Here is a 23,346-nt window from a genome sequence, read left to right as displayed (position 1 = left end):
AAACAAACAAATGAAGTTACTCAAACATTATTCAACTTAAATAGCTTGTTTAAATTCAGCCCATATTAATTGTTTGCCACAATTTTGCAGAAACCATTATTCAGTGTGAGACGCCTCTGAAATTCAACTGAAAGCTGATTGGCTTGTAATTAATGAAGGTGTAATATTCTGTGATTGTTAGAGACTCAAAAACACAGACAACATGGTTATTATGATTGTTAATAATCAAAATACATGGAAAAACCAATGCAACATTAAACATTTAAGACAACTATTCAAAGCAACATAAATTTTATCTGCCTTATTAACAATAATAATATTCTAAAACAAAAGTTTTATATATATATATATATATATATATATATATATATATATATATATATATATATATATATATATATATATATATATATATATATGATGACCAGATTTCTCTGAATGGACAGCCCCAAAGACTATAGTATAGATGTATCACTTATATAGTTCTGAATGGGGAAAAGAGTACCGGTCAATAAGGTTGTTGCTAGATCAGATATGGTTGTGGCCGGAAGTTAATGAAAATTAAAAAAAACAGCAGTTGTGCCGAGTATTGTTTATGTTATCTATTAATTTGCCTTAATAAATTGTATTTTTTAACATCTACCCCTACTCTAACCCTAAACCCAAGTGTCACAGTACTGTAAAATCTGAATTATTGTTATACAGTGTCATAAAAAATGCGGCTATACTGATGTACATATCACACTTCTGGCTGGCTGTGTATCCTATTTAGACTTTACGATCAATCTGGCAATTGAAGCCCCGCCTTCTAATACAGGAGCCAATCAGTGATCACTAAAGACTGACGATTCTCTGGGGGAGGGGATGATTTGAACATTTCAAAATGAAACTAAAGAGACGGCAGTTGTTTAGTTTTATTGGCGATTCCTGATTTGAAATTTAATTGTAAACTTGGCTAGTAATTCTAGACAATAAAATGTTTCCCCATTTAAGCAGAATGCCCAAGCATATTGACGAGAGGTGTTTCAAAGATGGCTGCCAAGTGAAATGACTTGCCTTAAAGCAGGGGCGTCCAAACTCAGTCCTGGAGGGCAGGTGTCCTGCATAGTGTTTAATTAGGAGAGACCGTAGACCGGTCTTGCCAGGTGTCCTCGGAAGAACGAACTCAGGAGACCGCGAGGGCAGAGAACACGTCCTGTGAGAAATGAGATGCTGCGTTCTTCCTGATGGTCACATGACCTTAACGTGTTTTAAATGGAAATTATTTAAACATTACAGCATTCATACAACGATTTATTGTGTTACCCTTTTCAAATTATATGCTTTGCATAAAACATTATCAATATACTCTGCACAATATAAACAAAACAGACTTTAAAACGAATTTCAGCAAACAAACACCCTTAATGCGTTTATTCCTTTATTAAGATGTTCATGGTGATGTTTATATTCACCATTTCATTATAAGGGAAACTCCTGAGGTAAATAAGTCATATCTCTGAACTTTAATAATAAATCTAAATAAAATGCAGCGCTTCCCACCTCCAGTCGCAATGACTTCTGAGACTTCCAGAGCGAGTTCGGTGCTCAAGTCTGCATCGGTGCATCCTCGATATCAAGTTCACATCACGAAAGTTTCACGCTTCCTCTGTACTTGCGGTCTGGAGTATTGGAACTGAACTTAGGCAGCTGATGATGATGTTGCACGAGGACACAAGATCGCTAAAGAACGCATATTGAGGAACAGCCATGGTGATTTCCAAACGGAATTCATTGCCCTCTGAAGTGCACTTCGAAGTAAAAATAAGGGTTGCCATTGTGTAGTGCTCAAAACTGTCCACTTCGCAGGGCCCTTTAGAATTAAAGAATTAATTGAAGAATCATTCAGACAGGGATCTTTTGAGCAGGGAACTTGTTTGATTTCACTTAATTCAGAAGCATTTAAATTTCTACTACTGTTAGTATTACTCTACTACAGGCGCTGATTTACTATTACTACATACTATTTTTGCATGAAGAATTCTACTAGAGCTTAGCATTTAAATAACTTAGGAAAGATGAATAACAGGACAAAACATATATTATTTTTCCCGTAACAAGTCACACAATAAATACAAGATTTTTCACAAGTCATTACAAAATACGGTGCATTTAAAATAGGATGCATTACCCATCGAAGGGCACTTCAGAGTGAAAAAATCATGGCCGCCATATTGAAGTGTCATTCCAAACTGAAGTCCTCAAGGGCTGCATTCCAGTTTAATTTTTTATGCCCTTCACTTTTGCTAATCTCTCTAACCACTGAAGCCCCAGTGCAGAGTGGGCTCTGGTCTTGCAGAGGTTTTCCTTCAGTTTGCTTTGACTGTGATGTTGGCGACTCCATGGACTTGAGGCAGCTGCCGTGAGTCCAGTGCAGCCAGCAGTTTGTGTTGCCCTGCCTCCAGAGGAATAAACGTCTCCGTCAGAGTCACTGTGGCCAAGCTTTCAATGTTTCTGAGAACAAGAACAATATAGTCTTGCATTAATTGTTTTAGCACAAATATTGTTATTATGTAATGTAAGGGATAAAGTAGACATATTTACAGTCAGAAGAGTCATAAACAAGGTGTTAAGAATTCAGCAATGAAATAAAATACATATAATCAAGCTCAGTTAGATTATAACCAGTTTTTTCCACATGGTCAAACATTTATTTGGCCTAAAGCATTACTGATAGCAGATGCATTGGTATTAATGTATTATTAAACAGATTGTTAATAATCGATAAAGAACATTTTAATGAGCTCAGTTTTATAAGCAGGCCTGCCATTAAAAAACTGATATACTTGTGCAAATTTTGTGTTACATTTGAGCAAATACAAAAGTGACCTTGTGTATTATTACTATGGTAGACTTACCCGTGTGAAATCTCTCTGACGTGCTGCAGCCCCAGTCCTTCAATGCGAAACTTTACGTTCTTCAGCGTTTGCTTAAGAGGATTGCGGAAAGTGATCGAAGCCTTCAACTCTTTACCAACAACAGCATCTCCTTCAGTCTGAGAGGAGAATGAGCAAACGTTTACAACAACTGTTATATATTCACCCACATACAGTAGAAGTCACAGTTATTAGCCCTCCTGATTCATTCACATTCATTCAAGTGTCACTTTAGGGCAGAAAACTCACTTTGATGGCCAGGTCGGGTGTGCGCAGTCTGAAGTGAAACTGGTTTACCAGGACCTGTTTGGTCTCATTAACCCGTCCCGTGAGTATGAGCATCAGCATGGCCTGGTCCACCAAATGATCTTTATAGTGATCGTACAACAAAGTCCACTCCACAGTCTCAGCTATGAAGGAAAATAAGAGATGAAATGCATTTACATTTGGTATCAGCAATAAAATATAACTGAATGAATACACACAATATATATTAACAGTAAGGGAGAATATTTATATCCAACTGGCATCAGCAATAAAATGTAAATCAGGCCTTGTGTGCTGTTGAGGATGTTTCATCCACTCTGAGGCGATTTCAATTATTAATTTGGCCACATGTTTGTCTGTGTTTCAGCAAATGGAATGATTTCTGCTGACAAAAAAAATGCTTTGAAAATTTTAAAAAAACTCAACGATACACTCTGGGTGAATTGACCACCCTTTTGTTATGTTAGGGGCTGTTTTTGCCCCATTGACTTCCACTACAATGATATTTTTTGATAGCAAAGCCATGTCATCATATTATCATGCATTCTTGGATGTTGGTGGTTTTGCCGGCAGCTAGCTCTCTGCAACTCTCACATGGTCGCCCACTGAAGCTAAGCAGGGCTGCGCCCGGTCAGTACCTGGATGGGAGACCACATGGGAAAGCTAGGTTGCTGCAGGAAGTGGTGTTAGTGAGGCCAGCAGGGGGCGCTCAACCTGTGGTCAGTGTGGGTCCTAATGCCCCATTATAGTGACGGGTACTCTATACTGCTCAGTCTTCTGGATGAGACGTTAAACCCAGGTCCCGACTCTCTGTGGTCGTTAAAAATCCCAGGATGTCCTTCGAAAAAGAGTGGGGGTTTAACCTCGGCATCCTTGCCAAATCTGCCCATTGGCCTCTGTCCATCATGGCCTCCTAACCCTCCCCATATCACAATTGGCATATCATCACTCTGTCTCCTCTCCACCAATCAGCTGGTGTGTGGTCTGGCACAAAATTGCTGCCGTCGCGTCATCCAGGTGGATGCTGCACACTGGTGGTGGATGAGGAGATTCCCCCCATTGTGTAAAGCGCTATAAGTGCCCAGAAAAGCGCTATATAAATGTAAGGAATTATTATTATTATTATTATTTCCTGTTGGGAGGAGATACAATTTGCAATTTTTGCTGCTGATCATCAGTTGCCGTGCAAACAAAACAGTTTCTGGCTTTTCAAGAGTTCACAATGTTCACACTTTATGCATTAATAATTTAATCCTGGGGCGAAGCAGTGGCGTAGGTAGTGGGTAGGTAGTGTTGTCGCCTCACAGCATGAATGTCGCTGGGTCGCTGGTTTGAGCCTCGGCTCAGTTGGCATTTCTGTGTGGAGTTTGCATGTTCTCCCTGCATTCACGTGGGTTTCCTCCTGGTGCTCCAGTCCAAAGACATGCGGTACAGGTGAATTGGGTAGGCTAAATTGTCTGTAGTGTATGAGTGTGTGGATGTTTCCCAGAGATGCAGCTGGAAGGGCATCCGCTGCGTAAAAACTTGCTGGATAAGTTGGCGGTTCATTCCGCTGTGGCGACCACGGATAAATAAAGGCACTAAGCCGACAAGAAAATGAATGAATCCTGTTTTAATCAAATATATGAATTCATGCTTGTGTGCTTAACCTCATAAACCATAGCTCCATAACTGTATTAAAAACTTTCAAGGATTTAAGATGCTGATGACCGTTATACACATCTTGTGAAAGTGTCTGAACAGACTGGTGTAAGGTCACCTACCTTCATTAGGCTTCAGTTCGATGGATATCTGGTCCTTCCGCACTGTACCTTTATAAACCCCAGTGTAGTACGTTACAGCCACCTGAGCACTGAGCTGGAAAGTACGCATCTCTGAGCTGCTGTTCTTCACAGTGATGGCCAGATTAGCATCTGAGCCCAGCTGAGGGTCTTCACCATCCATCGAGATCTCAATACTGACGTCGTTAACACTGGAGATTTCGTAGAGTCCAGCTTTAGAGCCATGCTGAACGGCTGTTTCCACTGCAATGCGCTCCTCCTCTGAGTCTAATATGAAGGCAAATGAATGAAAAAAGTAACGTGTCAATGTGTCTGGATCTGTTTATACAAATGGTACAAAGGTGCTTCCGCTGAGAAATTTAACAGAAGTACGTTTCATGGGGCGCTCACATCATACGCAGCTTGCGTGATTAGATTACGATATTAGATTATCTATATTAGATTACTATAGCAGATTACGTATGCAATTAGATGCTTAAACATTTAGAGTTTACTCACTTCATTTATGTGTCATATTTGCTTGATTTGCGTGAAATTAGACGCTCAAACATTTTGAGTTTACTCGATTTATTCATGCGTCAAATTTGCTTAATTCACGCATGAAATTAGACGCTTAAACATTTTTAGTTTACTTGCTTCATTTATGCATTAAATTTGCTTAATTCGCATGAAATTAGAAGCTTAAACATTTTCAGTTTACTCGCTTTATTCATGCGTCTAATTTGCTTAATTCGCATGTGAAAATAGACGTTTAAACATTTTGAGTTTACTTGCTTCATTAATGCGTCAAATTTGCTTAATTCACGTGTGAAATTAAAAGCTTAAACATTTTAAATTTACTCGATTTATTCATGCATCATATTTGCTTAATTCACGCATGAAATTAGACACTTAAACATTTTGAGTTTACTTGCTTCATTTGTGCGTCAAATTCGCTTAATTCAGGTGTGAAAATAGACGCTTAAACATTTTGAGTTTACTCTATTCATTCACACTTCAAATTTGCTTAATTCGCATGTGATATTAGACGCTTAAACATTTTGAGTTTCCTTTCTTCAACAATGCGTCAAATTCGCTTAATTCACATGTGAAAATAGATGCTTAAACATTTTGAGTTTACTCGATTTATTCATGCGTCAAATTTTCTTAATTCGCATGTGAAAATAGATGCTTAAACATTTTGAGTTTACTTGATTTATTCATGCGTCAAATTTTCTTAATTCGCATGTGAAATTAGATGCTTAAACATTTTGAGTTTACTTGCTTCATTTGTGCGTCAAATTCGCTTATTTCAAGTATGAAAATAGACGCTTAACTATTTTGAGTTTACTCTATTCATTCACACTTCATATTTGCTTAATTCACGTGTGAAATTAGACGCTTAAACATTTTGAGTTTCCTTTCTTCAATAATGCGTCAAATTCGCTTAATTCACATGTAAAAATAGATGCTTAAACATTTTGAGTTTACTCGATTTATTCATCCGTCAAATTTTCTTAATTCGCATGTGAAATTAGAAGCTTAAACATTTTGAGTTTACTTGATTTATTCATGCGTTAAATTTGCTTAATTCACGTGTGAAATTAGACGCTTAAACATTTTGAGTTTACTTGCTTCATTTGTGCGTCAAATTCGCTTAATTCAAGTGTGAAAATAGACGCTTAACTATTTTGAGTTTACTCTATTCATTCACACTTCAAATTTGCTTAATTCACGTGTGAAATTAGACACTTAAACATTTTGAGTTTACTTGATTTATTCATGCGTTAAATTTGCTTAATTCACGTGTGAAATTAGACGCTTAAACATTTTGAGTTTACTTGCTTCATTTGTGCGTCAAATTCGCTTAATTCAAGTGTGAAAATAGACGCTTAACTATTTTGAGTTTACTCTATTCATTCACACTTCAAATTTGCTTAATTCACGTGTGAAATTAGACACTTAAACATTTTGAGTTTACTTGATTTATTCATGCGTTAAATTTGCTTAATTCACGTGTGAAATTAGACGCTTAAACATTTTGAGTTTACTTGCTTCATTCATGCGTCAAATTTGCTTAATTTGCGTGTGAAATTAGACGCTAAACATTTTGAGTTTACTCGTTTCATTCATGTGTCTAAATTGATTAGTTCGAGTGGGAAATTAAATGCGTAAACATTTTGAGTTTACTCGTTTCATATAGCTTGAGTGCCCTCTAGTGAGTCTGGTGGGTACTGCTTATACATGTGACTGTTTTTTGTGCCGTTATTACCTTCTGGGTATTTGTAGAGGTGTGTGACGTCTTCGCGTTCGTCAGAGCCGACTGCTTTAGTGCTGATGCAGTGACCTACTGCTTTCTTCTTAATCTGGACAGGAGTGAAGGAGCCATCTGCAGTCCGCTGCCAGTACACCTTATCACTGTTCACCTTGGTTAAAACGAGCATCATTTTCAGAAACATTCATTGCAAAAAGTTATGCAGTTATGAAGGGATCATTTGAAGGCTTGCTAATACCTCTGCGAATACGAACGGTGTGTCATGCTTGAGGTAAACCAGTCCATTTCGGACAGCTGCGACCGAAGCGGGACCGCAGCGGAAAGCGCCCTGACTGGTCTCCTGAGGGGTGGCATCTACTACTTGCCAGCCCCCCAAACCTGCGGGCAGATCGGGACGGGCCATCCAGCAGTCATTCCACACATGAAAGTTCCTGCAGAGACAAGAGAGGAACATTAGTTTTGATGATGCTGTTGAAGTGAAAATGTTTGTTAAAATGTGAGCTAACCAGACAGAATCGCTGCAAAGCTCCTCGATCAGCTCATGGTTCTCATCCAAGTACACGTCTGTCGTCAAAGAAGCGTCAGTGTCGTGAGCAGACTCGAAGTTTGTAATGCTCCGGGTGGGAATGCCTAAACACCTCATCACTGAAAATGAAAAGCAGATTTAAAATATGGTGGTTTACGAAGGACTGCTCGTACATTTTAAGATGCGAGCTCATACCTGAAGTGGTGACGCCAGAGAAGACCCAGCACTGTCCGTATCTTACCGGCGTTCCTCCGTTGTTGTAGTACTGTCTCAAAATGTCACTGCTGCCACTCCAGAATGTGGGGGCCGTGCCATCATCGTACGTGCCTGACCAGTTGCCGACCAACACACCATTGTCATCAGGAGCGTTTATCTATTAAACAAAAATCGTTCCTTTATTGCATCCACACTCTAAAACTCTGGGTTCTACACGAGTCCTTCATGTTGTCCCAACACAAACCCATAAAGTTAACTCAATTGTTTTTACAAATTTAAGTGGAGTGAACATAAAACAGTTATGTTAACATAAAATAGTTAAGTTATCCCCAAAAAAACTCAAGAATTGTGTTGATTCAGCTCATTTTTTAATAATTACTCTGAGTGCAGTGCATTTGGGCATTTTTTTCTATCAATGTAACCTTGTTTTTAATTACTCTTTTTTTAGTGAATGCATGTATATCACACTCTTGGGGCCCTATCATACACCCGGCGCAATAGTCTTTTGGTAGTTTCAGCTTGGCGCAAGAGTGGTTTTGAGGCGTTGCGCTACGCTGTTTAAATAGCAAATGCATTAGCGCTCATTTGTGCGCTCATAGGCGTTCTGCTCTAAAAAGGAAGGTGTTCTGAGGCGGACCGCTGGCGTGTTGCTATTTTGAGAGACTATAATAGATTTTTCATCAGACCAAAACAAACCCGGTCTAAACTCCAGCGCAGAGTTGCGCCTCGCTTACACACTGCTTAATACACACAAGAGAGCAATAGGCAAATATCTTTACATATGAAAACATTTAAATATTAAGGATATATATAGGATATAATAGGAATAGATATAGAATATAAATATAAAGGATTAAAATATTACAAAACATATTATTTTCTAGCCTACATAAATATGAAAAATCACTGCTTTTATGTCTTCTTCATCTCGGGAGGCTTTTTCAGTTCATTCATAACAATTTGCTTTTGTATAATGTTATTATTATTAGCAGTATTATTTATTATATCCATATTTATATTTGTTTTATTAAAAACAAGCTTAGATTTGTCCACCTGTCGGGCACAGCATGTGTTTTAGGATATAACTCAGGTTTTTGAGCACATTTTGTTATTATTATTCATTTATTCGTTTGCTGGAAATTAGAACTGAATTTAGAAATAGTTTTGAAACGAATATTTGCGCTTAACAAACAAAATTAATTATTTATAGACTAATTGATGTCTGTGCGTAAAGGTTTCCCTATCCAAGAGCGAAAGTGAAAGTAGATCATTTATCTCTCATTCTCACGCAGTAGATGCTCTGTTTAACTGAATCTGTTTTCTGTAAAAAAAAAAAAAAAAAACTGTCAACTGTGAACTGTTTGCTTGTGAAATGCTCATTTTTTCCACTTAGACTTACTTTGTGTCCTGTAAATAGCGAATGCGCTCTTGGCGTGACGCAGCTGGCTCTTAAAGGGAATGGGAGATGAGACTCTGATTGGTTTATTCTCAAAACACACCTATAACTCATTAAGAAAATAAACTCAACACTTTTAGACCATGCGCCACGGTGCAAAGCGCATTTTCCCATCCTTAAATTAGCAAAAATGCGTTCTGACACACCCTGAAAGCGTTTGCGCCCTGCGTTTTGGGCTCTGCGCATGGACCGTCAAAATAGAGCCCATGGTGTTTTGGAGTGTCATCTGTTTATTTCTGCATATTGTTTTCTGCATTGTTTCAGATTTATAGATTGTACACAAAATTCGATTTCTCTTAGAGTGACTATTTTGTCATGACCACTTAGCCAGCTTGAAACGTGCCTTCATTTTTTCTGTGTGTATTTTCTAAAAAATGTGTGTATTTAGAGAATGCGTACACTGGTTAAGTAGGCTCATTCACACAGAATGCATTTTTCCATTGCAATTTGCAATTGTTTTTCAATGTAAACACGTTATTGACAGACTTGTATGACCATTGCGCTTACCGCATTGTGCACATGATTGCTACATTTTTTAGGCATTGTGTCAAGTTAAAAGATCTTTTGCAAGCCACTCATCAATGTCAGTTCCAAAGCAGTAGACCAATCACGGGGCAAGAAGTTTCTGTTTACAGGGGCTCAGTGGCTGTGTCTGGATACGTCTGTGGTCTACACTGCAGTTTCTGTTAAATGTTCCCGAATGTGATGTGTTTTCATTTCTTATACTCAAAGATGTGTTCTGTGTGAATGAGCCTTTAAGCAATGTTTTCCTAGTTATTAGTTGGTATACACTCTTAAATCAAGCTTGTTGACTTTATTCGAAAATTCCATGGAAACCCGTTTCCTTGAAACACACAATGTGAAACTAAACAGACTTAGTTGAATTAACATACCTAACATACCTACAATAAGTTGTTGATGGTAATTCATTCATTCATTCATTTTGTTGTCAGCTTAGTCCCTTTATTAATCCGGGGTCACCACAGCGGAATGAACCGCCAACTTATCCAGCAAGTCTTTACACAGCGGATGCCCTTCCAGCCGCAACCCATCTCTGGGAAACATTCACACACACTCTCATACACTACGGACAATTTAGCCAATTTACCGCATGTCTTTGGACTGCGGGGGAAACGGGAGCACTCGGAGGAAACCCACGCGAAGGCAGGAAGAACATGCAAACTCCACACAGGTTCGAACCAGCGACCTTCTTGCTATGAGGCGAACGTGCTACCCACTGCGCCACTGCCTCGCCCTTGATGGTAATGGGTTTCCACATAATTTTATGCATCTAGAGATTCATTATTAAAATAGCATTAATATGATAATGTTCATTAAAAATATAATATAAAGCTGCAAGGGTTGGAAGCCAACTTTATAAGTTGGCCTAAGTGGAAATGAATTACGATCCTTTTAACCGCCACCAGTGTGCAGCATCCACTTGGATGATACGATGGCAGCCACAGGACAACGGTGCCAGAGGCACACACCAGATAGTGTGGAGAGACAGAGATACAGCCAATTCAGTTGATGGGAATCATTGTGAGAATGATTTGGAGGGATTTTGGCCAGGAAACCAGGGTTACACCCCTGCTCCTCACGAGAAGTCCCATGTGACTTTTAATGACCACAGAAATTCAGGACCTCGGTTTAACATCTCATCCAAAAGACGATAGGAAAAGTAGGAATGTTCAAACTTACCATTGCAGACAAAAGCCTGACCACGTTCACAGGATCCCCCCATCCTGAAGCTGGAGCCCCACTGCGCTCCAGCAGAAACAGACACGCGGGAAGGATGCTTTTATCAAACTAAGAGACAGAAACATGGATGAAGAAGTTAGTAACTTTATACTGCATGAACACATCAGATTTCAGCTCGGACCTTATTGATTACAGGGCTGGAGCAAGCTGAACTGCTGCTCTCAACCCGAAAGGTTCACGGTTCAGGGTTCACAGATGCCGCCCTCTCTATTCTACCGCCCTAGGCGCGGATATAACTGAGGATGTAGGTGGTGAGGGAGGTGTTGCGGACATGGACGCTCTATGGACGTGCCAGCCCTGATTGCATATGCATTTGTAGGAGTTTCCTTTTTTTAACCAATTGATGCGAGGAGAATATTAAAATTAATATGTCAACATGACTTCGACTTTTGTTAAATGCTATTTGCACGGTTAGGGATTGATACAAAACCAAACTGCTATGAACTTTGATCAAATCAGACATAATAACTTGGTAAGTACATGTGTGAAAGTTACATTGAGAACCAGCTACTGTGCTTCAAATACGTATACAACATGTTTATTGAGCATAACCAGAAGCAGACAGACCTTTTTTTGGTATTTCTGCATGAAATGTGGAATGACTTTGAGAGTTGAGAGCTGAAAACTACAAGAAGAGATACACGCTGATATACAGCAGTCTACTGAACACAATCATGTTAACACACATCACATTCATTCATCCTTTCATTCATTCATTCATTCATTGGTTCATTTATTTTCCTTAAGCTTAGTCCCTTATTTATCAGGGGTCGCCACAGCGGAATGAACCACCAACTATTCCAGCATTTGTTTTGTTGGAATATCTAATCCATGCGTGTTCAATTAAAAGGGGCCAGGAGAGATTTTTCTTCAATGTTTAAAATATTAGTAATTTATTGGATACAAATGAATAATTCGATTCACAGAATTCTGCTATCCTCAATGCAAGAGTTACTTTCAGGAGGAGCGCAACAACTTTCATTTCCTGACTTCGACTTTTATACGCAGCAGATATTAACAGGTGGGGATTAGTGAAATTCGTTACTTGTCAATCATTCTCCAGTGCTCCATTGGCCGCACCCATACATACTTCCTCTTTTTCTACAAACTCTCTGCACAAGATTAAAAGCATACAACTTTCTCAACTGCACATAATCTGTGTTCAATTTCAACCCATCTCTGCTAACAGGAAGTTTAGCCGCAGAGCTCAAGTTAATTTTAGACAATCGGGCATTTCTATCGGCTTCATCTACTTCTGTTAAAATGCGTCATTATTATGTAAAGCATATCACACTCAACGGTAGAAGATCAGTTAATATACAGTATATCACCTTTAAGCAATACAAATACAATTGTCGAATGAAAAGAAAAAAGAGACAAAAATAATATATAAATATATATATATTCCTTTTTACGACTGTTTTACGCAGTGAATGCCCTTCAAGCTGCAACTCAGTACTGTGAAACACCCATACACACACTCATTCCAACACACATACAGTACACTACATACAATTTAGTTCATCCAATTCCCCTATAGCGCATGTGTTTGGACTGTGGTAGAAACCAGATCACCTACGCCAACACGGGGAGAACATGCAAACTGAAGTGATTTAATTAATGGTAACACATATAAAATTAAATAAATGCAATAAACATTATTTATAAACTTGAAATGCAGCGTAAAACTCTAAAAAAAACTAAAAATAACTGTATTAATGTTAACAAAAAGCCATAAGATGTGAAGTCTCACGCAGGGAAATGTGGGAAATATTGTAAACCATACATATTAAAGAAACATATTTATAACACGGTTACAGATTTACACTGTAGCATTTTTACTGTCGAAATTACAGTGATTTTTTACAGCATGTGCCTGTGTTGTTTATAAAATACACACACTTCATTATCATCAGTTCTGCTTGGTTAATGTGCTGCGTTAAACATTATGAACATAAGCTGCCGCGTATTTGTTCTTTAATTCAGTATCAGCAGATCACATGCAAAACTCTCCACTCCATCAGCGCTTATTTGGGATTGTGCTCTGGTGTTAATTTCCTGTTTAGAAAATCTGGCCCATGAAGGTCATTTCACCCAAAAATGTTAATTATAAGTTCAGCGGTTTAGATGCTATCATACAAATGTGCCTCAGTGTGTGTGTTTACTACAGGCAATACAATGCTTGCTGGCTTGTATTGCCTGTTGTAAACACACACCCTGATCGGCAGAAGATATTAGTGAAGAACTTGTTTTTACACTTTTTTTTTGGTGCACAAAATTGTTCTTGGAGCTTCATATGATTGCAGTTAAACCACTGAAGTCAAATGGACTTTTCTGACAATGTTTTTTGGCTCATTTTCTGGACTGTTGCTTTCAATGGAGGATGAGGGAGCTCTCCTACTTCATCTAAGATATCTAAATCTGTGTTCAGAAGATGACCGAAGGTCTCGTTGGAACTATATGAGGGTAATTATTAACAGAATTGTAATTTTTGGGTGGACTAACCCCTTAATGTGTTTAAATTGATTAGTTGTTCTGACCTGGCCAAAATTCCAAGTTCTGTATCCGATCTGACTGTCCGTCCCATAATAGATGATGCCCATGTCATTCAAAACATACTCCTTCCTCTCTTTCTCACTGTCCATGTACACCGAGTCCTCTAGGAGAGAAAGAGAACGCAGATTAATGCCGGTTTAAAGGGCCAATGGGAAGGAAAAGACAAAAAATAGAATTGGGATTGGGCCAAAGTAACACATTTCTGAGTCGCAAACATGCAGAAAGCGCCCTCTAGTGGATTTGTCATCTAAAACATGCAACATAATGTACCCAGAGCAGCCTATTGCATTTACGTTTTGCAAAAATGAAGACCAAGGCACATATTTCCAATGAGCCTGGGTGAGCGGTTCATTAGTCTATTACTTTAATTATGAATACTCAGTCTTACTTTAAGTGCTGTTTTGTTAATTATTAATATGTCCATCCTTAATATTAGTATTCATAGAAAACTGCATTGGTACTTACCGACATGAAAACCATATCGCGTAAATTAATTTCAAATGCAAGTCCTATAAATTTGTAATCTTGAGTTGATGGTGTGTTTATATTGGTAACTTGGTTTTGGTGTGACGTTGTAATTACGTTGTTCATGTGTTAATTGTTGGCCAGGACTCTCCTGCATGAGAGTGTATCTCTTAATGAGGACCTATTATGCAATAATCACTTTTATAAGGGGTTTAAACACAGTTGTGTGGCAGCAGTATGTGAATATAACCCGCTTCTAATGACAAAAAGCTATTAATTTTATATTTCATCATTAAACAGTCCGCAGAAACACTTTGATTGACATTTTCCCTCTGTACGTGTCATCAGAGGGGCAAAGCCCCGCCCACTAGTGACCATCTCTCCCTCATTAGCATCGGACGTTAGTCTTCTTTTTCAATCTGCCACTATGCTGACACACAAGCATTTGCAGCTCCGCCCTCTTTCAATCTCATTTGAATTTAAAGCGACAGTCACCAAGACGACGCAATCAAAGTCTAAAACTGCCAGTTTCACAGATTTATAAAACATTATCTGTGTGGTTTTTTTGAGCTGCAACTTCACACACACACACACTCTGGAGACATCAGAGACTTCATTTACATCTTGTAGGAAAGGGCATAATAGGTTCCCTTTAATGTTATACCCCCACCCTTGCTTATACCTTCACACCAGGGGTTGAACAGCATGTAGATGTCGTTGTCAGGGTTGTATGGGGACATGGATTCACCCACAGGGCAACTTGTTGCAACACCGAGCTTGTATTTGCCAATCGGAGCGGTCGGCAGAGAGTTGACAGACAGTTTGATCAATCTGCCCTTCTGTTCTACTATTTTGGCCTCCCAGCAGTTATCCTGCAGCTCCTCAACCAAAGGGACAACCACATGTGTGCCTTTGGAAACATCTGGAAGATCACCTGAGAAACATACACACACGTTCAATTGACCTCAGAATTATTAGCACTCGTGTATATTTTCCTTGTTTTTCAACACATTTCTAATCATAATAGTTTTAATAACTCATCTCTAGTAACTGATTTATTTTCTCTTTGTCATAATGACAGTAATACTTAACTAGATATTCTTCAAGACACTAGTACTCAGCTTAAAGTGAAATTTAAAGGCCTAACTTGGGTAATTAGGGTAAAGTTAGGGTAATTAGGCAAGTCATTGTATAACAGTGGTTTGTTCAGTAAACACTGTGAAAAAAAAAACATTGTTTGGGACATATTTGAAAAACATCACAGGAAAGGGTAATTATTTTGACTTGAACTGTATACGTAAACAGATTCAAAGTCAGCATGCATAGTGTCTTCATGTTTGACTTTATTAGTAAGACGGCCATACTGACCCAGTTTGAGATCCAGGTGGAGTTTATCCGTCTTTGGGTCGAAGGCTCTGGAGAGCTCTATCTGCATCTGGAAGGTCTGTCCTCTGCGGATGATCAGGTTTTCACTGCGGTATCGCTCTGTGTGATGCTCTAGCCGGTTCTGCTCTTTGCTGGACTTGAGGAGGTTTACAGAGCGCACTTCCAGAAGGCTGCCTGAAGAGGAGAGAGATGCAGAACTTGAATCTTGTGTGTTTTTGTTTAATAATTATTTTTTATTGGTTTTCACCTTTATTAATAGGACAGTGGAGATTTACAGACAGGAAAGTGTCATGGTTTATATATCCGTGTTCTCCTCTTATTGTTATGTCTGGGCCACACGGAATCTGCGCGTGCAGATTTTCCGCGCCTTCTTAAAACAAAACTTCAAAATCTGGAATATTCAGACGGACATAGTTTCTGACTTGAAGATACCTAAACAAATTAGAAGGGTGGAGGTTGAATTTCTCACAAAGTTGTGAAAATGTGGCAAAAATATTATCAATGTATAAATCTTTAACACTGGAAACTCCTTTATCTTGCCATTGCTCAAAAACATTTTCTGTAAGACACGGTTTAAAGAAATTTTTACCAAAACTCTCCACAGAAATTCTGTCCGGCCCTACTCATGACTGTGTTTTTTAACCTTTCCCTAGGACCAGCTAAAACCAGCTTGACCAGCCTAGCCAGGCTGTAAGCCCAGCCAAAACCAGCTATGTCCAGCTTAAACCAGGCTGGTCAAGCTGATTTTAGCTGGATTTAGCTGGTCATTTTCCTGCCTGACCAGCTAAGACCAGGCTGGAAATGGCTGGAAATCAGCCTGGAAATGGCCAAAACCCCTCTAAAACCAGACTGGTCAACCAGCTAAAACCAGCCAACCATCCTAGGCTGGTTTAAGCTGGATTTTTCAGCAGGGTTTCAGGTCTCATTCTGCTGTTCTTCTGGACTTATGAGTTATCTTGCCTCCGATGATACCGAAGTTACTGTCAGCCTTTCTTCCTTGAGTATCGTACCGAGCAGTCAGCTTATAAACTTTTACTTGCAATTGGATCCGTTTAAATCTCTTTCTCGTGCAGGAAAGTGTGGGGAGCAGAGATAGGGGAAGGATCGGCAAACGACCTTGAACTCAGGTTGGCGCAAGCACCTGGGTGCTGTGTCGACGCACTAACCACTAGGCCAGGGATGTCAAACTCAATTCCTGGAGGGCTGCAGCCCTGCACAGTTTAGTTCCAATCCTGCTCCAATACACTTAAGCTGCGGTCACACTGGGCTTTTCCTCCCATAGACTTCCATTCATACGCACGCGAATGCCTCAGACCGGAAGCGCAAGGTGATGCGTTAAGTTTCGCAGGTTGCTGCGGTGCAAAGTTCAAGCTTGTTGAACTCTGACCTGCAAAATCGCATCACTTGACTGCGTGAGACCAATCGAGGATCAAAACATGACCTCTCTGGACAGAAATTTAAAACACGGAGCTCGCTTTTTTAAAATGTCTAATAATAAGCTTGTTTAATCCCGCACCGTACGACAGAATTTCGCACACACAAACTCTAGTGTGACCGTAGCTTCACCTGTAGGTTTCAAACAAGCCTGGAGAACTCGATTAGCTTGATCAGGTGTGTTTAATTAGGGTTGAAACTAAACTGTGCAGAGCTGCGGCCCTCCAGGATTTGAGTTTGACATCCCTGCACTAGGCTATTAGCGCCAATGAATTTTGTGTTTTAATTGCTCCCAAAAATGATCATTTCTAATAGACCAATTTGAAATGACATTATAGAGAGAATGAGCAAATGTAAGTGTAATTCCACCTTGGGTGTTAGTTTACCTGTACCCAGTGTTTCTGTTTTATTACACCACTTTAAAAAATAATCTAGCCTAATAACTGGGCTCATGCTCCTATTAATATCTTGCACAGATAATCAATGTATTGTATAATCAAATTATTGGTTCTTTTAAACTAGTGTTTCACAACCCTAAACTAGTGTCTCCTTTATCTATTTAATCTTTATCTTATCTTTGTCTATTAATTTCAGGCTTTGGAGTCTCTTCTAATGTTCTGATGAGTTGATTTAGGTGTGTTTGATTAGGGAGAGGTTGAAAATGTGTACTGTTAATGTGCCTTCAGGAACAGGGTTGGGAAACACTGGTTTAAATGACCAAAAATTGATTGAAATATGAAGTAAAGACAGAGAATTTGAATCTTGTGTGCTTTAGTTGCACATCAAAAAAATGATCATTTCAGTCATGCAGATTTAAAAAGACATGAATGAGAGTGAATGATAATAGTTCTAATAATATTTCTCCCTCGTGTGTTAGTTTACCTGTGGCTGGTGTCTCTGTTTTTTCTGCGGTTGTATTAGCAGCGTGTGGGGTGCTGTTTGTGTTCTTGTGAGATTTTCGGCAGGAGCAGCAACACTGCCGAAACCATGCACCACAGGACCATTTCTGCTCCGTTTTCTCCATATCCTCTGGTTTGAGAGTACCAGTCGGAAAACGATCCACAGCCGAAGGGTTTCTGACTGATAATGTCTCTGCAGGCATAATGTCAAATAAAGCAGACTAAAACAGGGACACTTTTAATGATTTGTTTTTTTGAGTTAATTGTTTTATGTTCATTCCTTCATTCATTTTCCTTCGGCTTAGTCCCTTATTTATCAGGGGCTGCCACAGTGGAATGAACCTCCAACTTATCCAGCATATGTTCTAAATAGCGGCAACCCAGCAATGGGAAACATCCATACACACTCATTCACACACACACATACACTATGGCTGAATTTAGTTCACCTAATTCCCATATAGCACATGTGTTTGGACTGTGGGAGAAACCGGAGCACCCGGAAGAAACCCAAGCCAACACTGGGAGAACATGCAAACTCTACACAGAAACACCAACTGACCCAGCTGGGACTCGAACCAGCAACCTTCTTGCTGTGAGGCGACATAGCTAAATACTGAGTCACCGTGCCGCCCTATTTTATGTTCAATTCACATAAATTTGTACAAACTATCATTAACCGTATTAATTTGTGCTGAGACAATAAGATGTGTGGAACCCAGCATTTATACAGCTAATTTAATTTAACAAAGACCTCAAAAAAACAACCCTGCTGAAAAATCCAGCTTAAACCAGCCCAGGCTGGTTTTAGCTGGTCGACCAGCCTGGTTTTAGAGGGGTTTTGGCCACTTCCAGGCTGGTTTCCAGCCATTTCCAGCCTGGTCTTAGCTGGTCAGGCTGGGAGATGACCAACTAAAACCAGCTTGATCAGCCAAGCTGGGAGTCCAGCCAAAACAAGCTATTTCCAGTTTAAACCAGGCTGATCAAGCTGGATTTGGCTGGTCATCTCCCAGCCTGACCAGCTAAGACCAGTCTGGAAATGGCCAAAACCCTTCTAAAACCAGGCTGGTCAACCAGCTAAAACCAGCCAACCAGCTTAGGCTGGTTTAAGCTAGATTTTTCAGCAGGAAAATCAAAAACTATCCTAAATTAAACTTTTCTCACTGTAGTTTCCACCAAAATAATTCAGCAGTTAAATAAGGTCATTGCTGGTATATAAGGAGTTTCCTTACCTGGTTGAAGTCCTTTGTAAAAGTGTCCGTCTCTCTGCTCTAAAAACAGCTGTAATATCTCTCGTCTCGTGTGAATGACGCTCAGTACGACACACTCGGGATTTAATACAGCTGTGAACTCCAGAAAATATCCAGCTTTTACAATTTTATGCAGGGTTGGACAAAACTGGTTGAACTGGATATATAAGATCCTTTAAGATGTTTCACACCGACACACACACAGAGACTTGTTCCTATATCCTGGTGGGGACTCTCATAGATATAATAAGGTTTCTACTGCACAAACTGTATTATTCTCTCCCTTCCCAAAATAACCCTCACAGAAAACAATCTGCACTTTTACATGTACAAAATACTTCATTCTGTCTGATGTATAAGCAGGTTTACTCATAAAGACCTCCATTCTGGTCCCCCCAGTGACACAAGTCCCCATGAGTCAGTGTGTATTCAGGTTTAAGTCCCCACTAGGATACAAAAGCAAGTACACACACATACACTATGAACATTTACGCTTTCAGCTAATTTATTTAAATTAGTTTAAAGGTAAGAATTCATATTTAGCACTGCTAACTTACTTGAATATTACACAGATACGGCAGATTTGGCACTGAAAGCTGTTTAGAAACTCAATATAAATTTTTGTTATTTTTTATTATTTTTTTATTTATTTGATTTTTATATAGATATAGAAATTTTAGATTATAGATTTTTATCATGTATTTGTGCTCTAACAGCAGTGAATTTCTAGAGATAATCCGCTTATTGTGTTGTAGTTTTATGGTCTTAGTAAACAGAGCTGTGAACATGTCCAGAAATGTCCAAACACACCCCATTGCTGTCTCGTTATCTAACGATTACACTTAATGACGATTACTAATGATGAAAAAAAAAATCTCAAACACGTTTGGTGAAGGTTTGTACGGCTTCTTCAGAGATGACAACATTCAGGCAGGGCTCAAACATCATCAGCCGGAGCACGTTTTCATTTACTCAACTTCTGCATTCGTGAAATACTTTAGATAGATAGATAGATGGATAGATAGACAGACAGACAGACAGACAGACAGACAGACAGACAGACAGACAGACAGACAGACAGACAGACAGACAGACAGATAGATAGATAGATAGATAGATAGATAGATAGATAGATAGATAGATAGATAGATAGATAGATAGATAGATAGATAGATCAAATATGTGAGAAAAAGATTGAAATGTTTGGAAACAATGTTCCTCAGAGAAAGAGAGGAAGACATTTGGATATTTCACCTTCAACAGTGCAGAACATTGTTAAAAGATAGAATCTGGAGGAATTTCAGTGTGGAAAGGATAAGGGCAGAAGCTTAAGCTGAACAATGGTGATCTCTGATCCCTCAGGGGGCGCTGCATCAAGAATCCTCATTCATCTATAAGCCAGATCACCACATATGCTCAGGACTACTGCGGCAAACCTTTGTAAAGTACCACAATACAGTTACATACACAAATGCCAGTGAAAACTGTACTGTGCCAAAAGGAAGCCCTATGTTAACAGTGTCCAGAAGCGGCATCAACTTTTCTGGGCTCGGAGTTCATCTGGAATGGTCCATCACACAGTGGAAAAGTGTACTGTGGTCAGATGAATCAGACTTTCAGATATTTTTGGGGAGAAATGGACGCCGTGTGCTCCAGACCACAGAAGAAAAGGGTCACCCAGACTGTTACCAGCAACAAGTCCAAAAGACAGGGGCTGTCATGGTATGGGGTTGTGTCAGTGCCCTTGGCAAAGGTAACTTGCACTTCTGTGATGCACCATTAATGCTGAAAGCACACAGAGATTTTGGAGCACAACATGCTGCCTTCTTTTGCAGGGATGCTCAAGCATATTTCAGCAAGACAATGCAAAAGCACATTCTGCACACATTACATGGTCCTGTGCAGAGGAAGACGATACAGATACTTGACTGGCCTGTCTGCAGTCCTGACCTTCATCACAGAAGTATAGAGGTACAGAAGGCTTCATCACTTGGTGTCTTCAGTGCCTAAACATCTTCTAAGTGTTGTGAAAAGGAATGGCAACCTTACAAAGTTGGTACTGTCCAACTTTTTTTTCAAATGTGTTGCAGGAACCACAATTTAATACATGTTTATTTAGAAAAAATAAAACAATAAAAAAATAACATTGAACGCATTAAATAACGTTCGTTGTATTATCTTCCATATTGTCCCAACTTTTTTCAGATTTGAGCTTTATATATATATATATATATATATATAATTATTATTATATATACAACGCTATACAAAGTAATATTATTATTTTATACAAAGGTTAGGGCAAGTTAGCTTTCCTGTAGAATATTTAATTTTTTAAAAAATAATTCTCAAGTAATTTTTAATGGATTAATGCATTTTTCACAGTATTTACTATATATTTTTTTCTTTAGGAGAAAGTCTTTGTTTTATTTTGGCTAAAGAAAAAGAAAAAAACATATACACAGTTTAAGTCAGAATTATTAGCCCCCGTTGAATTTCTTTTTCTTTTTTTAAATATTTCCCAAATGATGTTTAACAGATTCAGGAAATTTTCACAGTATGTCTGATAATGTTTTTTCTTCAGGAGAAAAGTCTTATTTATTTGATCTCGGCTAGAATAAAAGCAGTCTTTAATTTTTTAACACAATTTTAAGGTCAAAATTATTAGCCTCTTTAAGCTATATATTTTTTCGATTGTCTAAAGCAGTGGTCACCAAACTTGTTCCTGGAGGGCCGGTGTCCTGCAGCTTTTAGCTTCAATCCTAATCAAACACACCTGAACAAGCTAATCAAGGTCTTACTAGGTATACTTGAAACATCCAAGCAGGTGTGTTGATGCAAGTTGGAGCTAAATCCTGCAGGGACACCGGCCCTCAAGGATCGATATTGGTGACCCCTGGTCTAAAGAACCATCGTTATACAATAACTTGCCTAATTACCCTAACCTAGTTAACCTAATTAACATAGTTAAGTCTTTAAATGTCACTTTAAGCTGTATAGAAGTGTCTTGAAGAATATCTAGTCTAATATTATTTACTGTCATCATGGCAAAGGTAAAATAAATCAGTTATTAGAAATGAGTTATTAAAACTTATGATTAATAATGTGTTTAAAAAAAAAAATCTGCTCTCCGTTAAACAGAAATTGGGGGGAAAAAATAAACGGGGGTGAATAATTCTGACTTCAGCTGTATATATAAACACAATAAGTCATTTTTGGGGGGAAATAACTTAACCCAATGTCACTCCAGCATTCATTGCTTGTGTGGTTAATATGCTTTGGCTTTCTGTGGTTTCTGAGCCTGACTAAGATCATGTAGGTCGAAACATTGTGACATTAAAAATCCTTTAAGAGCTAAAGTGGCAGTGTGCCGATTTTCTTTTGATCTTTTGTTTCTGTGGTTTCTGCCATTAACACATCAACTAGATCCTGAGTGGATATGAATCTCAGTTATAAACGTGGCAAATGTTACACAAATACTCTTCACCTGTCGCTGCTTTCAGTGGATAATGATGTCAAAATGACTTCTCAGCTTGACCACAAACTTTGCCATAGAGAGATGAATGCATTCTACTTACATTATTCAATGTATTAATTAACAGATGAAGTGCATCCAGGAAGTTAGAAATAAAGTCTGACAGGTTTATCATTAGCAGCTGTAGTATAAGACTAAAGGACTTTATTCTGCAAAAACAGCCTGGATTTGTTTAATCCTGTTTATTACAGGGCTATTGCCACAAAACCTAAAAAAAATAAACACAAAACATTGTTCTGAACCATAATCATTTATTAATCAAGTCTTAAATGCAAAGCTGACAGAAATGAAAATGGCTGAATGGAGCATACACTAACCTGCGCATTATTCAGTCATAAGATGGTGTAGACAAGTAAAAGTAGACACACAAGCATATAAATATGGATATAAACATATTCACTGATGGTCAAGATGATTCTCAGTCCCTGAATGAATCTGTGTTATTCAGCGGTTGTTATCTGGGAATAACATACCTTTGAAATATCTCAACTGACCAATCAGAGAATTGTAATAAAGATCCTTATATCACAAATGGCAAAGGGTGCTTGTTTCATCAGCTGTTGCTAGCAGACAGCAAACATCTTACCTCTTAATGAACTAATCTCTACTGTTAGTGGTCCTCAAAGAAACTCCACAGACACAAAC

At 38.7% G+C, this 23,346-nt stretch overlaps 1 protein-coding gene across 3 annotated transcripts; it reads right to left on the bottom strand.

Annotated features, from left to right (window-relative positions):
- Positions 1-2,062: 2,062 nt before the first annotated feature.
- On the bottom strand, positions 2,063-19,270 carry tgm1 (transglutaminase 1, K polypeptide). Of its 3 annotated transcripts, XM_009296576.5 has the most exons (14): positions 19,149-19,270; positions 17,900-18,109; positions 15,566-15,757; positions 14,880-15,131; positions 13,717-13,835; positions 11,117-11,224; positions 7,939-8,116; positions 7,724-7,862; positions 7,456-7,648; positions 7,215-7,368; positions 4,946-5,230; positions 3,165-3,325; positions 2,898-3,034; positions 2,063-2,493 (listed from the first exon to the last, which is right to left on the bottom strand). In XM_009296576.5, the coding sequence occupies exons 2-14, from the start codon at positions 18,039-18,041 to the stop codon at positions 2,349-2,351; spliced, it is 2,205 nt and encodes a 734-aa protein (XP_009294851.1). In that variant the 5' UTR covers positions 18,042-18,109; positions 19,149-19,270; the 3' UTR covers positions 2,063-2,348. The 3 variants fall into 3 exon arrangements, with proteins under 3 accessions (XP_009294851.1, XP_073795775.1, XP_073795776.1); XM_073939674.1 differs by lacking the exons at positions 17,900-18,109; positions 19,149-19,270 and adding an exon at positions 15,831-16,015; XM_073939675.1 differs by lacking the exons at positions 13,717-13,835; positions 14,880-15,131; positions 15,566-15,757; positions 17,900-18,109; positions 19,149-19,270 and adding an exon at positions 11,465-12,495 and having other exon boundaries at positions 11,117-11,266.
- Positions 19,271-23,346: the final 4,076 nt, after the last annotated feature.

Source organism: Danio rerio, chromosome 23 (assembly GCF_049306965.1).
Source record: "Danio rerio strain Tuebingen ecotype United States chromosome 23, GRCz12tu, whole genome shotgun sequence".
Lineage (NCBI taxonomy): Eukaryota > Metazoa > Chordata > Actinopteri > Cypriniformes > Danionidae > Danio > Danio rerio.
Note: the sequence above shows the minus strand (reverse complement) of the source record. Positions and strands in the feature narration are given on the sequence as shown.

What these genes read in the sequence shown, in the direction of transcription:
- tgm1 (XM_009296576.5), bottom strand. Translation starts at nt 18,041, where the DNA reads ATGGAGAAAACGGAGCAGAAATGGTCCTGTGGTGCATGGTTTCGGCAG. An exon ending in GTTCAACCCCTGGTGTGAAG is followed by an intron (nt 13,836 to 14,879) that starts GTATAAGCAAGG and finishes TTTCTCTCCTAG; the next exon opens with AGGACTCGGTGTACATGGAC. An exon ending in CTTTGCAGCGATTCTGTCTG is followed by an intron (nt 7,649 to 7,723) that starts GTTAGCTCACAT and finishes TTGTCTCTGCAG; the next exon opens with GAACTTTCATGTGTGGAATG.